The sequence below is a fragment of the Penicillium canescens genome (assembly GCF_028828765.1).
Source record: "Penicillium canescens strain IBT 15451 chromosome Unknown utg000001l_segment0_segment0, whole genome shotgun sequence".
Lineage (NCBI taxonomy): Eukaryota > Fungi > Ascomycota > Eurotiomycetes > Eurotiales > Aspergillaceae > Penicillium > Penicillium canescens.
The window spans coordinates 1,871,109-1,885,714 of NW_026703963.1; the positions used below are offsets into that span (position 1 = coordinate 1,871,109).

The 14,606-nt window shown below is 48.2% G+C and overlaps 6 protein-coding genes across 6 annotated transcripts; 3 read left to right on the plus strand and 3 right to left on the minus strand.

Annotated features, from left to right (window-relative positions):
- Window positions 1-279: 279 nt before the first annotated feature.
- N7446_000717 (uncharacterized protein) lies at window positions 280-676 on the plus strand (the record flags this gene model as incomplete). The annotated part of the gene is made up of 2 exons (XM_058509484.1): window positions 280-327; window positions 461-676. The coding sequence occupies 2 exons, from the start codon at window positions 280-282 to the stop codon at window positions 674-676; spliced, it is 264 nt and encodes an 87-aa protein (XP_058378463.1).
- A 3,088-nt stretch (window positions 677-3,764) lies between these two features.
- N7446_000718 (uncharacterized protein) lies at window positions 3,765-4,051 on the minus strand (the record flags this gene model as incomplete). Its single annotated transcript, XM_058509485.1, has 2 exons — window positions 3,765-3,866; window positions 3,968-4,051. The coding sequence occupies 2 exons, from the start codon at window positions 4,049-4,051 to the stop codon at window positions 3,765-3,767; spliced, it is 186 nt and encodes a 61-aa protein (XP_058378464.1).
- A 3,545-nt stretch (window positions 4,052-7,596) lies between these two features.
- Window positions 7,597-9,155, plus strand: N7446_000719 (uncharacterized protein; the record flags this gene model as incomplete). Its single annotated transcript, XM_058509486.1, has 3 exons — window positions 7,597-7,724; window positions 7,772-8,827; window positions 8,879-9,155. 3 exons carry the CDS (start codon window positions 7,597-7,599, stop codon window positions 9,153-9,155), a joined length of 1,461 nt encoding a protein of 486 aa, XP_058378465.1.
- A 623-nt stretch (window positions 9,156-9,778) lies between these two features.
- Window positions 9,779-11,502, minus strand: N7446_000720 (uncharacterized protein). Its single transcript, XM_058509487.1, has 2 exons — window positions 10,660-11,502; window positions 9,779-10,605 (listed from the first exon to the last, which is right to left on the minus strand). Exons 1-2 carry the CDS (start codon window positions 11,111-11,113, stop codon window positions 9,833-9,835), a joined length of 1,227 nt encoding a protein of 408 aa, XP_058378466.1. The 5' UTR covers window positions 11,114-11,502; the 3' UTR covers window positions 9,779-9,832.
- A 157-nt stretch (window positions 11,503-11,659) lies between these two features.
- Window positions 11,660-12,746, plus strand: N7446_000721 (ubiquinol--cytochrome-c reductase subunit 7). Its single transcript, XM_058509488.1, has 4 exons — window positions 11,660-11,834; window positions 12,032-12,140; window positions 12,202-12,255; window positions 12,406-12,746. Exons 1-4 carry the CDS (start codon window positions 11,719-11,721, stop codon window positions 12,493-12,495), a joined length of 369 nt encoding a protein of 122 aa, XP_058378467.1. The 5' UTR covers window positions 11,660-11,718; the 3' UTR covers window positions 12,496-12,746.
- A 245-nt stretch (window positions 12,747-12,991) lies between these two features.
- Window positions 12,992-14,212, minus strand: alkA (DNA-3-methyladenine glycosylase II; the record flags this gene model as incomplete). The annotated part of the gene is made up of 3 exons (XM_058509489.1): window positions 12,992-13,055; window positions 13,113-13,235; window positions 13,302-14,212. The coding sequence occupies 3 exons, from the start codon at window positions 14,210-14,212 to the stop codon at window positions 12,992-12,994; spliced, it is 1,098 nt and encodes a 365-aa protein (XP_058378468.1).
- Between the last annotated feature and the right edge of the window lie 394 nt (window positions 14,213-14,606).

Consider the following 14,606-nt stretch of genomic DNA (forward strand, 5'->3'; position numbering starts at 1 on the left):
TTTCTGCTGGAACAATATCAGCTCAGACGAATGGTCACTTACGCTTTTTATATATTGATCTCAACGGTACACTGCGATATCCATGCGCTTTCCATTCTCATTGACTCCCCGGAATCTGTCTTTCCACCTTACATCCATGCTATATTGTGCCCATCCAATGATACTTCAGTGTTAAATCCTCACTCATACACAAAGCGCAGACAACGCCACCTTTTAGCATAGTCCGAGACTTGACACCTCTCATCCCTTTTCAATCCTCAAGAATCCGCGACATATACAATGGCACAACAGAAGCCAAATCTCAAGGCATTTGGCAAGCCATCAGGAGTACGTACAGTGTATCCCGCAACGAAAAGCCTCTATATCTCAAGCAGCCCACTTGACTCCTATCCATACACTCCAGCCATACCTTGGTTTCACAATGAGTTTAATGACTGTTCCGATACTGACCTGAATCAAGTCTATCAATGCTCCCATCGCAGCCTTCACTATGGCTGTTATTCTTTGTTCATACTGTTTCAGTTCAATCCGCACAGCGCGACAAAACGCCCAGACTCAAGCTTCAACAGGATCCAATCTCCAGCGGCCTGTGCCATCTGAGAGAAAGGATGAGTCGTGGGTGCAGCAAGCTCTTGAGGAGAGTCGAGCCCAGAACGGCGGGAAGGGCAAACGATGACCTTGAAGCATGAAGCGATATGCCAATGTGGTCGGCTTATATCCTCTACAGCCATTACTATCCGATGGTTGATGTTTCTTTGTGATACCAATTTGTATAGAATTTATTGATTATGCCAACAATTCATTGCTATATTAAACGTAGCAACGAGCATAAACAAATGGAAGGGAAATAAATGTCTCTTCTCCAAATTCAATCAGAATTTTCAGTGTATCAATGATCATGCCCCGGGAGTTCAAGTGTTTAACAACCCAGATCGATAAAGAATTGTTCATCATGCGAATAATGGAGAAGAGCATAGTGACATGTGCTGTACGTCAATGGAACGTGGAGTTGACCAATTGGCCCGAAAAGTGAAACATTCAGGATATAGATGACTGTTGCACCATATCGCTTTCCATTTCATCGCGCGTGTCGAAATGGGTGATAACTAGGTCAAAAGAGGCACCCAATGGCTAAGCATGATAAACGGTGGTTTCAAAGATCAATTACCTGGTACTCATAGTGTCGACATTATACACATGAGAATCCAGGAACAGATGATTGGACCACGGTTGTTGCAGAATAAACGCGCATGAAAATTTGGAAGGGAAAACGAGACGGAAAAAAATTGCGGGTAATTTAAATGATATGTCACGTGACCAACTTTCTGTTTACACGCTCAGCCTCAGGCCATAATATGTATTTTTGGTAAGATATAATTCTCCTCAATATCAGTATATTTGGATTCTTGATAATGTAAAGATATACAAGGGTATGAAGCAGTGCCCATGTAGGTGATTTCCTCTGCCCTTCAGTTTAGTGCCTCTTGCCGCTTTTACTAAGTAATACAACAGGGGTCATAAATGTGTACACAGTGCTATGAAGTATTAGACTCTTTCTATGCGAAAGCCTCGAAGCGAGTGTAATGTTTCATGCATCGTTTTCACTCTATTTTAGCCTCTCTTCACCCCCCCCCCCCCCCTCTCCTTTCCCCTTTCTTTTTTTAACCCATTTTCGAGTAACTTACCTTGGGTTTATCTAGATCATATAAAGGTGTGGTGTGAAAGGACTTTTGACCCCTATTGTAGTATCGCATCTGGGACATGTTTGTGATTCTTGATAAAATATAGAATTATATTGTGTTGCAACAGCAAGGGGAGTACCACGATGTGCAAACCCTTTGAAGTGTGAAAAGGGTGCAATAATCCGATGTATAGTGTGTCCCAGGAGAATTGTACTATCAAATTTCCAGGTGTATTTGGAGCTCGTCTTGTCTAAAGCACTAAATAGGTCATAATAGCACTACACATTCCCTCAGACGGCTGTGAAAGTAGAGGGGAGGTCCATCTCGCCAAATGGGGCTTTCATTTAGTAGGTCACTGGTCACCTTTCATATAACTCTGCTTTCTCTAACTCGATCGAGAACCCCCACTGGACGTAGATCTTTGGTAAGACACAATCTGGAGGGTGCAAATGCTAATGGTCTTCCTCGTATGGTATCATGCAATTCGTATATCTGGCAGACTCGTAATAGTCAAGATAAAACCCGCTGTATTGCCAATCGAGAATCCCAAAATCATATATTTGTTGTCGGCCAATTCAACCATAATAGTGTCCGGCCTTAAGTCACCATATTTCAAAACGATGTGTTGGCCCGAACGGCTTGGAGATGTCGATTGTAATTGCCGTAGTTAATCGATGAACACACTGCTCTGATGCGAATTCTGCAAACATGAAGATTTCGAATCCCTCAAAGCTGGTGATAGCAGTCTCGCTCCTACGAACATGCCTCCGAATATCTTCACGCCCTTTACCTGCTGTTCCTCCCACTGGAGTCCTTTTTGCGTAAGGGAGGGTTTTCAAATCCATAAGTATCATGTTGAGTAGGTTGCTAAGAGAAGGTTTTTGAATAGGGTCCAGTGCGTGCCAGTCTTCCCCAAGCGGCATAAATCGCATGTCAGTTATGAATATCAGGGAAATTCCACTCATACACACTAATCCAAGAGGCTTCTGTGCTGGGATACTTGGATTATGGCTGTCAAGGCATTGTAGTGTGGTGGATTCTGCAGTGCTCCATGTTGCGAACCACATTGACAATGGTTTCTGCGGAACCTTTGAACACTCCTTTCTGACTGGCGAAGAATTTGTCAGATGTATTCATTGATCTCGCGAACCTTTCCATCTTCCCGATTTTCCTCTGACCAGCTGCCCTACAAACACGGCTTTACACACTACAACTTGCGGTGTGACCCCCTCAATAGCACATACTCCTTTTTAACTTCCAACTTCACAAGCACACCCTCACGAGCTGAATTCCGGGCGCACGTCAGCATCAGCATTCTCGAACAACGCGACATCGCACATTGTGAATCTTCCTCCATTCGAGAAACACCATGATAATAGCCCACCGTCATGTGGTATACCTGACGTACTGCTAGGATAATGCACTTGATGCCTCCAACTTCTCTGCAGGCCGAGCAGCGTAAAGTTTGTCCTCGACAGTCGCCAAATCCACATCTCTCAACGACCTACCAGCGCCTACGCTAAGCCAGCCGTACCGAATTCACTCACTACAATCGAGAATGATGTGTACACATCGAAGAGGCACGTGCACTGTCTCTGCCTGCATGTGGGCTCAAGCGGGTACCTGCAGATTACCAGAGAACTGAATTTACGGCCCGACGACATGTCTTCCATGTCAACGCACAACTGGCTTGGTATCTACAGAGTGTTCCATGCACCTTGGCTACAATAATATGGACAAAGTCTCTTCCGTTGGGACTGTCTGCCTTTTTTTCCTTTCACATCAGAACAGCCGTTGATTGCCCGTCGCTGTGATCCAGTGGGTTGCACTCGCTACCTCTTTCATGCTCGTCCTTCCCATTGAGATCCTTCAAATTTGTATGTACCCCCTAGCCAGTTAGTCTTAAATTAGTCATCTTGTTAATTAGTATATTACATTGCTCTCTTCGACTTCATCAGCGCCTGCTCCATCTTTAGTTTCTCTCACTCCCACGTTAGATTACGGCACTGGCTGGATGGGGTCCTTTAGGACCGCCTTGCTAAAAGTATCAGCTTGAGCTCTTGGCTGTAGCTTACTCTACCGTTACTTGGAGGTGAACTTGCCGGTTGGCCATAAGCCATACTGATTCTTAGATTTGAGAGGTGTTGGTGTGACATTGAGTATCAGAGGCCACACGCCATTCCTCTATAAACGTAAGCCACCCATCTGTCCCAACTTACCTTCCTCACCATATCCACATATTGAGCGCTTCCATAGCACTCAGCCTTTGACCCGTCCATACATACCGTTTCATCTCCCAAGTTTGTGCTCTTCATCTGATCTGATATTTTTCTCCCTTCTGGCTCTTTCTTTGACAGCCAAACAACCATCACGACAAAAGTTGCAGGAACCCCTCCTCCTCCACCTCCGGGTGGAGGCCCGTCGCGCTGGCGGCTCCCCCGACAAGCCAACAAGCCAAACACCAAGAAGGTATGTCTATTGGATTCCATTCTAAATGTGCTCTGTACCAAACAGGGCTATGTTGGGGCTCAGTCCGCTGTGCCACTTGGCATGCGGTCCCCTTGCAGGTTTTCTGGCGATAGCCAAGATCTTTCGCCCGCTTGGTCATCTCCTGAGGGCCAGCCTTACCCAAGCTGGGTGTCTTTGTCCTATCGAGATGGATCCTTTTTACTTTCTCGTTGTTTTCTTCATTGCGTGCACCATCTTGCCATATACAGGATCAACTAGTTTGCAAACTAACACCCAATCAACTGCACTAGACGGAAGCCGAAGAGCAGGCCGCTCGTGGGACTAGCCACGTTAGGCTATTGGACCGGCTTTTGGGCCAGGTTACCAGGGCGGAAGAAGCAGTCGAACACGCCGCTTTTGAGACCGAGATTGCTCACATTAAGGTGAGATATCCCCCTTCCCCACACCAATATCTCTTCCAATTTATTCAAAACATTTTTATGAAACGTTATACTGAGCACCAGGACTAACAAATACGGGGTTTACAGTATGCCCGACCCGTAGGTGCCGGGCTCAACGGGGATATTCGCGATGGTGTCAATGAAGATGCCCTAGAGGGCTGGGATGCAGATGAGCAGGGCACACCATCGCCCCGGGATTTTGATGCAGTCGTTGCGCATGTGAGTTTCCGTCCATTTGTCTGTCGGCATGCAGGGGCATGTCCATAGCCCCACGCCCTATGCGCATACAACAGTTAACCGAAGAGAGCTAACATAAGTTATATCATAGGATTCTACCGGTAGCAATTAACCGGTGACTGTTATGCTGGAAATCGACCAGCTAGATGACCAGAGATCAGACCTGCGAGTGGCAACCGGTAGTGAACGTGGTCGGTGGGATCCTGCGAAGCACAGATAGGACGCTTTCCTCGAAACGAAGTGCAAATAGGCATGCCGAGGCGATACACAACCCAATCAAAGTCAAATGGCCCTGTCCACGCGCAGAAGAGCTTCATTGCGGCAAGACGTTTTCCTCGAAACAAAGTGCACACTAGCATGCTAAGAGCGTGCACAATCAAGTGAAATGGCCCTACCCACGCGCAGAGGAGCTTTATTGTGACAAGACGTTCTCCTCGAAACAAAGTGCACACTAGCATGCTAAGAGAGTGGGTAGGGCTATTTGACTTTGAATGGGTTGTGTAAGCGCTAAGCATGCTAGTGTGCACTTTGTTTCAGGAGAACGTCTTGTCATAATGAAGCTCCTCTGCGCGTGCACGATGGAGTCAGACACAAACACCCCTGTCCTTTTGCAGAAGAGGAGGCTGATCGGGTTGCAATGAGAGATTGCCAACGATGGAATAGATGATTGATGACATTCCTCATGCCGATGATTATGGGATCCATTTCCGATTTGCCGAAGTCATTCTCGCTGGGTGACTAGAATTGCTCCCTGTGATCACTGTGCTGCGGATGTTAGGGAGAATGCGCTGAACACCCTCACATAGTCCGATTAATTTCTCACTTTGGGCTTGCCAATGCCTCTTATTTCTATGGCGTTTCTTAGTTACCAATCAAGTTAGCCTACTTTCTAGACTAGAATTGCCTCAGGCGAAGTCTTTAGAGCAGTCTCATCAAGCTCTCGGCTTCAGCCCACTTATCCCTTACTCAGACAGGAGTTCCATGATTAGCCATTAGCCACGTCAAGTTTTGAACACTAGCTGTCAGTACCCTATGGAACCTGTGGGCCTTTATGAGGGGCCCGGCGTGAGTCTGGACTCCGACAGCACTCCTGATCTATTCACGGGACGACATCATACTAGGATACGATTCTGGCCAATAGATGTGTTGGCCCAAGTCTCTCACTATGATGGGTCATTTTCGGCTGTTACTAAGGGAATTGAAATTTTCGGTATATAATGGTCCTCGATACCAATGACTGAAAATAAACATGATCGGTCGTTAATCTATCTGCCATCTCAATCACCTAAAACACTAAGCCATGGAATTTGTAGAAGGAATAAGGCAAATACTCCTGATATCAGTTGTGAATGTCCACTCGTGACCAAAGCAACCTCTGGGGGAGAGGTAAATGCCGTATGTGATATAAATTGACTGTAAATAGTATTATATATCAATCTCTTTCATTAGTCAGTCCAACCTAGCCACTATGCCCGGGTCTTACTCATTGATTAATATCGTATTTGGATCGGACGAAGATCTCATGCCGCGCGGGACGGTGTTTATGGAGGGAGCTCGAGAGCTCCCGCGGGTGGGTGGTCCGACGGCCCATTGCATGCCATTCCAATCCAGTCGGTGGGCGAGTTCAGTTACTACAAGGGCCCTTCGCATTTACGGGTCTTCCAGGAGAGGTCTCTGTGCGCAGCTAAAGGATATATGCCTTATTTTTTTTTATTTTTTTTATTTTTTTTTTGTGGCGAGGCATTATGATCATGTTCTCGATTATCCTCCTGGGAAAGGCATGAAGAGTATTGTTGATGTCGATGAGAGTGAGGATGCTGCCGCTGTGAAGGCACCGCGGAGCTGGACTAGTAACTAATGGTCGAATTGATCCTTGTGCTTTTGTTACGTTTCTCGTCCAGAACTAAAAAGCCCTGTATCCTTATTGAAAATGATGTATGCCGCGAGGCCATTGTCCATCAGTCTGATCATGGTCATCTAGTATCGACGTATCTAACGGTTGTCTACCTCAGTTGTTATGAACTAATAACGATCGAATATATGGTAATTACATGAATTGAGAAGGAATTGGACTGCCTGGAGCCGTCTATGCTCTCTTTGAATGTGTGAAGTTTCCGGGGGCAAGACGTTAGGTCGTTTAATTCGCGGACATTTTCTCCCTCCCGTAGCGCAGGTCTTTTGCAAAATGAAAGAGCGAGTGTATGTAGAAAAGAGCCAGAATGTTGGTGTTATTATAAAGTCGCTGCAGATCCTAGCCATGGAAGGGAAAATGGACGTTATGATTGGCGAGGAAGCTAAGTAACAGGCAGGGTAGCGTCAATGCCGCTACAAAGCAAGTCTACATGGCCTCGCACGTTAGTCCAACTGAAGACCAGGCATAACACAGCTCATCTCACGAATCGCGAGGTTTACTGAAGAAGAGGGCTTCCGGATATGAGGCGCTGCCCATTTGCGTGACGATGATTAAGAGACACAAGATAAATGTCCTTCTCAATGACTCCAAGTTCTGGTACCCCCATGTGTTTCAGTATAGGCTAGATTTCATAATGATCCCAAAATGAGTAAGACATTTGAGTCGCCAAGTGTTGCCAAGCGTTTGGGGGCGGTTTTTGCTGCTCAGCCCTACTCCCATTGGAACGGGGAGGGCGTCGGACACACTAAGCGACATGGAAGCGATGTTACGGTAAATGTAATTATTGAACTAGGGAAATCCGGTCATAGGGCCGTATGTCTGGTCAGGGGCTAAGTCAATAACAGTAAAAGTCGTGATGCGCCCAGTCGGTGCTGTTCCTGACTTTGATATACATCCAGCCTGTCCAATTCCACATATGCAATATGATCGGACGATCCTCCATGTTGCTCACCTGGGTGCTTTTCATATTGCTATGCTGTTCTGGTAAGTGATTTGGTGGCTTTATTGAAAGTTGGTAATTATCTATGCAGTCTTCTAGTAACACTGTTCTTAGGGGTATTGGCCGTCAACTGTACCTCATTTATTATCTATTCGCCAGCTGGTGCAGACTGGCTTCGCAAAAATTGTCCAATAGTCACGGGCCATGTTGCTATCGGTCCACTCAATGACAATAGCACGACGCAGCACATCAGCCTTGACGGTGTGGAGGTGATCGAAGGCTCTTTCGGGAACTATTATGTTGACAGATGGAACACACTTGATGGCCAGCCCTACTTTACACTGTCTAGTTCAACTTTGAGGGAAGTTAGGGGCGAGGTCGAATTCGGAACATCCCCCACAAAGCTACAGAGCCTCACTCTCCCGAACCTCAAAATTGTAAATACAAGCTTTCAAGTAGGCTTCTATGCACGCGATATCACCTATCTGGACATCTCGAGTCTAGAATCGGTGGATTACTTCAGCCTTGCCGCCCCTAATATCACCACTTTCCGACACAGGAGTCTGCGCAATGCGACGGATGTGAAGGTCCATACTACGCAGATCGACTCGCTTGATATTGTATCCGACTCTCGGCTCAAGATCAATTCTGTTGACCTTGCTGGTCCGTTTCCAAATATTAAGAACATTCCTGTCGGGTTCACATCTGCCGAAGAACTCTTCATCAGTGCCGATGCATCTGTGACATTGGGTGGCCCCTCAACGACCAACATGACAATCGGAAGTCTTTCTCTCAGTGGGGGTGTCTCAGATCTCAAGCGCAGCACGAAGCTGGAGTCACTCAGAGTTGATAGTATGGACTTGTCTAGCAGCATCTCCATCCCACACCTGGAAATACCATTCGATAACCTCCGCGCTCTGACACTGAAACAACTTTATGAGGCCCATCCAGTCAAAGATATCACTCTGCCCCCGCAAGCCGTCAATTGGACAGGCGGTTTTGAACTGGACATCAGTAATGCTCCAGAATTGAATCTAACCTCGATGTACCGTACCGATGACCAAAACAACCGCGTCCAAACCTGGTACTGGCCAACAAACATCTCGTCGATTCGGATTTCTAATGCTAATTTAGGAAACGCATTCTTGTACGTGTCTTACTTTTTTCCTTCACAATCGACATAATAGCTTACCAGCAGATATAGCGATACCTTCGTCGCCCAGCAAAATGCCTCTTTGGGCAGCACTCGTTCTCCATCAGTGTTGGAGACTTTTCATGTCTATCCGTCGAGAAACACTACTGGTTTCAACTGCGCAGCCTTGAACGGACTATCGAAAACGGGCCGTTTACCAAGCCCTCCGTTCGGTTTCGGATGCTCGAACTCCACAAAGACTAGCGGTAGTACTTTCATTCGTACAGCAAGCCCGCTTCACCTTGCCGGGGTTGTTTTTGGAGCAACTATGTGGATGGTATGAGGAAATGTGTTAGCGACCATGACTATGCAGTGTTTTGCTACTTTCTGATATCAAGGCAGATCTCTCCTATAGAGCATGGGGCTCTAAAGAATGGGACAAGCAAGGCCGAGGTACACCTTTAACGCGTCTTTTCAAGTCCACAGGGAAACTTTGTATTTTTAATATCTAGGTTCTTTTCGGTAGATACATAGCTAAGCCTGTAAATAGGAGGTCTGTTGGAAAAGACAGTGGGACCTGCTCTATGGGCAGCGGCAACGGGGAAAGAGTTCCGTTATTGAACTAGGGTATTCATATAACGGTTTAATGTTTGCAAAAGCGAAGTAGGAAGATCATACATCCTTGGTTTCTTAATTTACATGTACACACAAATATAACAGAAGAAAACAGAAATGCTTCAAGCCGCGAAAGTCTTAAGCTAAAACAAAGCATGTGAAGGCATGTGATAGCCTCGGAATCTCCAACTGGAGACATCCCTATGCCGAGATCATGGGATTCTGAATGCAAATGGCAAATTTCGCTCACTAGAATGTTATCTGCAAAGATCAACAGACCGCCAGGTACATCTATACAGGTATGAGAGAAATGGAAAAAGGGTTTGGCGATCAAAAACAGTTGAGAGTGATGTTCAAGAACGAGATTGAAAGGGTATTGTTTTATGTATTGCTGGATCATGGGTATCAAATTGAAGTTTCCCGCGCTTCATCTTCTTGCTGCTTCAGCTTCAGATCACCTTCATGCTGGAGATGACTGATCGTCTTGCGCAGATACTCGTATGTGAGCATGGTCGTCATGGCGGCCGGGACGGCCCGGAACAGGTTGGTACCGATTCCGGAGTAGAAACCGCGCCAGCCCTCTTCATGGAGAATTGTCTGAAACGTGCGTATCATGCCGTTGTAGCGCAGCTGTGTGCGCATTCCATCCGAGGAGGAATATCCCTGGGACCGACCACGGTCATGGGGGTGGCTGAGTCCACCGCGGAATGCAATTTCTTCCGGGGATGATGCAGGCATGGTGCGCTGCTGTGTTTGAAGTCGAGTCCGGAGGACCTCGTGTGGGTAAGTGATAGTGCTTGCACAAAGCTTGCTAAGGAAAGTGGCGAGGGAGATGCCGACCCACTGGGTATTGCCGTGTTCGGGGTGTTCGCCGATACCGTATCCCGTGATGCCCATTTTCAGGTATTCGTAGAGGGGGAATTGAATGGCCACATGAGCCAGTCCGAGAAGAGCCGGGGTGAGCCCGGAGTAGAAAGAGCGGATTCCCTCGACTTTGTACATCTTACGTGCAGCATCCCACGTCCCTGAGTATTGCCACGGGGCCCGGGCTCCCTCGTTGTTTTGCTTAAGGCTCTGGGACATGAGCCGTGTCTTGATCACCCAGATGGGGTTTGTCGCAATTGTTGAGCACGCACCAGCGGTGATTGAAGCGTAAAGTCGTGATAACCACCAGTTATCTGTGACTAGGTTAGAGCTAATATCTTTTCATCTCGTAAATGAGGAAAACAAACCTGTGTACTCAAGGAATTTTTCGCGAGATAGGTCATAGACTGCTAGGTAGACGGCCCAGGTGGGGAGATACCCCAGCACCATCGGACCGAGTCCTTGGTAAAGACCGCGAACACCGTCCTCCCGCCAAATCGTCTTTCCACTGCCGAGCATTCCCCGGTAGAGCGTCTCCGACGCAGCTTCCCGTGTTCCCCGCCGGAAGCCGCCTTGGGCTTGCAGTTTGGTTTTAATCACATCTAGAGGACATGTGACAATACCGGAAGCCACGCCAGCGCTAGCTCCACATAGAGGTGTAATAAAGCCATCGGACCAAGTGGTTGAGAGGATCTGAAGGCGGGTTATGAGAGAGGGAGTCGGCATGGCGGGCACGTGGGGAGCGGGTGCAGCGTTGTCAATAGTGATTGACTGAGCTTGCTCCGAGGAGCAGCTGGGAGCACCGCGGCCGCTAGAAGTCATCTTGGTGACCGACGCTCACGTTGCTTGTCCGTGAATCAACGAGGGCTCCCGGACGCGAGCATATCGGGTGCTCGATCCGGAACCCAAGAACCCTATATCGAATGAGAGAAAAAAATGTCGAAGACCAAGAGATCCGATGATGTGTGGAAGGAGGAGTGAGGAATAATGGAGGTCCGAGTGAGGAGAGATTTCTGGGGCCGATGGTTACCGAACCCGGTTGCTTGATGCAATGCCCTAAGCTGCTGCACGGACGGTGAGCGGGGTTCTGAGCAATCAAGCTTCCTTAGAGAAGCAGGGACTAGAGATTGCTAGAGTCAACAGATCCCCATGGCAAACGAAATTTGATCACTCGAGGGAGGGTATGACATGGGGAACCTATCTGTGAGGTGGAGTGCTCCGATTGACATTCCCACCTGCTGTGGCCTCAGGCAAGAACCGACCGGTCACGTGTAATAGCCGCCTCAGGCCTGAGATTTCCGTTTCGGGCCTAGCCGCCTGAGCTCCGTTTTGCACAACTTCGCAACATCGGGTCATCTCGTGTTCCAGCCGGATAGCCTTACCACCTCTTTCCACTCCCTCGTCAATTGTGATACCCGGGACTCAACATGTCTGCCCCTTCTTTTGCCAACTACATTGTCAAGCGCCCGCTGCTTAAGCGCTGGATGCAGCCCCTTGCCAACTGGTACACCGACGCCGCCGGCTACAGGAGACTCGGACTCAAGTAAATCTTGCCCTCCCGCACGACCCGACCGCGAGCGATAGAAACAAGGATCAGGGATCAATTGGGTGAATTGCCACACACCGATGGCATATCTGTTGAATGCAATCGCAGTCGTGTTGCGTAGCCCGCGATCCCGGTTCTTCGGAAGTCGCTCGCAACAGGGTCACGCCTAGCGGCACCTGCTAACCGCCCAACAGGTTCGACGACCTCATTCCCGAGGAAAGCGAGAACGTCCAGAAGGCCATCAAGCGTCTTCCATCCAAGGAGGCCTATGACCGTGTCTTCCGTATCCGCCGTGCCTTCCAGGTTCGACCAAACCCTACCCCTACCTCAATGGGTCGCAAAAGTCTAACGTAGTCAATTGCAGTGCTCCATCTCCCACACTCTTCTTCCCGCCAACGAGCAGACCAAGCCCGAGGAGGTGAGTTCTCAATATCCAAATTTCGCTCTCCCCGCATTAGTCCCCATACCGGCCAATCCTGTTGCGAGGATTTGTCACATCCTCGCTGACTTTGTTTTGGCATACATACCCACCCCGATGGTCACAATGCTAATGATGCGAATTGAATAGGACGTCGAGTACCTGAGCCCCATCATTCGCGAGATCGAGAAAGAGGTCAAGGAGCGTGAGGACCTCGACAACCTTGTTGTCCGCAAGTAAACGATTTCTACTTCGTTCAATAGATATGAAAACAAGGGGTTGGGATAGCTGGGCTGGCATGAAATAGACGCCTGGTGTGCTTTCTTTGTGATGGATGTGGGCGCTATCGTCGGCGGCCCACGGCTTGGTTTTGTAGCCTGTGTGTACTGATATTGTACAAATCGATTTTATTCGCGCTCTTAATATTTGTGATCGCCGTTAGACTTTTCAAGTGGACTGCAAGTCAATTTGATATTCAGCAGTCGTGCGGGCGATCTGGAGTAGTTCATGTGGGCTGTTCCGGTCAGCTTGGGCACCAGGCGCCTGATATCATCCACTTTCTCTTTTAGGAAGTAGGCAGCTTCAATCATTAGTAAATCCTCATGGACATTAACAAGCAGTATTGTGATGATCATTTATACTATCTTATGTATGCTAGATATCGTCCTAGACATCGTCCTAGACTCTTCCTGTTCAGTCTCATAAATCACACTTCAAGGGGATCAGACCTAAATCGTTAGCCCCCAAGAACAGCGACATTAACATTCTCAATCCGCCACATATACCACATAAACAGACTCCTGTAGCAATGAATCAGTATGTCTATCCAATATGACAGAAATAACCATCGAACATACCGATACGGCGCAAACTTAGCAGCAAGTTCCAGCATATCCTTCTCAGACATATACTTGAACTTACCACCACCCTTGCCTTTAATTTTACTCACATCTCGACCAACAAAGGTAGCACAGCCTCGTCTAACACAAACAAGTCAGCATATACAACAAACCAAACTTAGAACCCAAACCCAAGAACAAACTTACTGAACCCCCAAATCGCCCGTTGAAAAAACATCAATCCGCTTAAGCGCAAAGCAAGCAAACATCTCAACAGACCACTTCCCCAATCCCCTAACAGCAATAAGCCTCTCAAAGAGTTCCTCATCAGAAGCCCTAGCCAGCATCCGGGCCCCAAGCTCCCCATTAACAAACTTCTCCGCCAACCCAAGAATATACTCCGCCTTCCGCTGCGACAACCCCGCCGTCCGCAGCGTCGGAATATCAACCTTAACAACCTGCTCAGGCATAGGGAACGTAGCATGCCGACTCCCGGCCCCATCCCCAACATTCCCCCCACCAACCAAATCAAACAACGCAATGAACTTATTCCTGATAGAATTCGCAGCTGCACCGGAGACTTGTTGGCCGATGATACTGCTGGCCAGGCTGTTGAAGGGGTCAATTTCTTCTGTCAGGCCTGCTGGGGAGAATAGGGGGCAGGGGTGTTGGGCTATCACGGGTGCCAGGCGTGGATCTGTGGCTATGAGGTGGGCCGTTGCTTTCTCGAGGAGTGTGCCTGTTGTTGCGAGGGGCCGTGGGAGACCTGTCTTGCTTGGTGAGGCATCTTCTGCGTGGGCTGGGTAGGCGGTTACAGCTGTGCCGTGGGGGGTGAGGAGAGTTGCGTTTGTCCGGTGCGGGTCGACGGGGCGGTCGAGGGGTGGTGTGTGCGGTCTGGTTGTCTCGGTGTTATTTGTTGTGGGTGCTGGTTCTGGGGACCAGTATGAGGAAGTTGGTTTGGTTTGTGGTTTGGGTGTTTTCTTGGGTGTCTTGCGGGGTTTGGCTACTGCGCTGTGTTGGACTCTTGCTGTCTTGGTGGGCGCTGTGGTTTGTAGGACTGGTATTGATGGGTTGAGGGTTGGGATAGAGCCTAATCTGGCTGAACGTCGAACTGACATTGTTGAGTAGTGTGGTAGATATACTGATGGTTTCAGTGGCCTTGGTGGAGGTTGTGAGGAGGTCATGGGAGTCGGAGAAGGTTGCGGAGGTGCGGAGTTGTTGTTTGCTGCATTGGGTTACCCCACGGGTACCACGAACGATATCTTATATATGTACAGAGCATAAGCCAACATATGTGACACTGAGTGTCAGTTGCCAGCATCGAGTATCTTACTTGTTCGTGTGGCTCTTGCTTTGATCTCCTATCACTCTATACGGTCCAAATGCATCGTCAAGTGGAGTCCACGGCCAAAAAGCCTGGGGTTCATACTCACGGTAGATCTGACGATCGGTTTGACAATAACCTGTGGATTATGAGCATGTATCAAGTGCCAAATGAGAGGATCCATGTCT

Coding starts and splice junctions, on each gene's coding strand:
- N7446_000720 (XM_058509487.1), bottom strand. CDS start 11,113: ATGACTTCTAGCGGCCGCGGTGCTCCCAGCTGCTCCTCGGAGCAAGCT. Junction 10,606..10,659: donor AAAATTCCTTGAGTACACAG/GTTTGTTTTCCT, acceptor ACCTAGTCACAG/ATAACTGGTGGTTATCACGA.
- N7446_000721 (XM_058509488.1), top strand. CDS start 11,719: ATGTCTGCCCCTTCTTTTGCCAACTACATTGTCAAGCGCCCGCTGCTT. Junction 11,835..12,031: donor TACAGGAGACTCGGACTCAA/GTAAATCTTGCC, acceptor ACCGCCCAACAG/GTTCGACGACCTCATTCCCG. Junction 12,256..12,405: donor AGCAGACCAAGCCCGAGGAG/GTGAGTTCTCAA, acceptor CGAATTGAATAG/GACGTCGAGTACCTGAGCCC.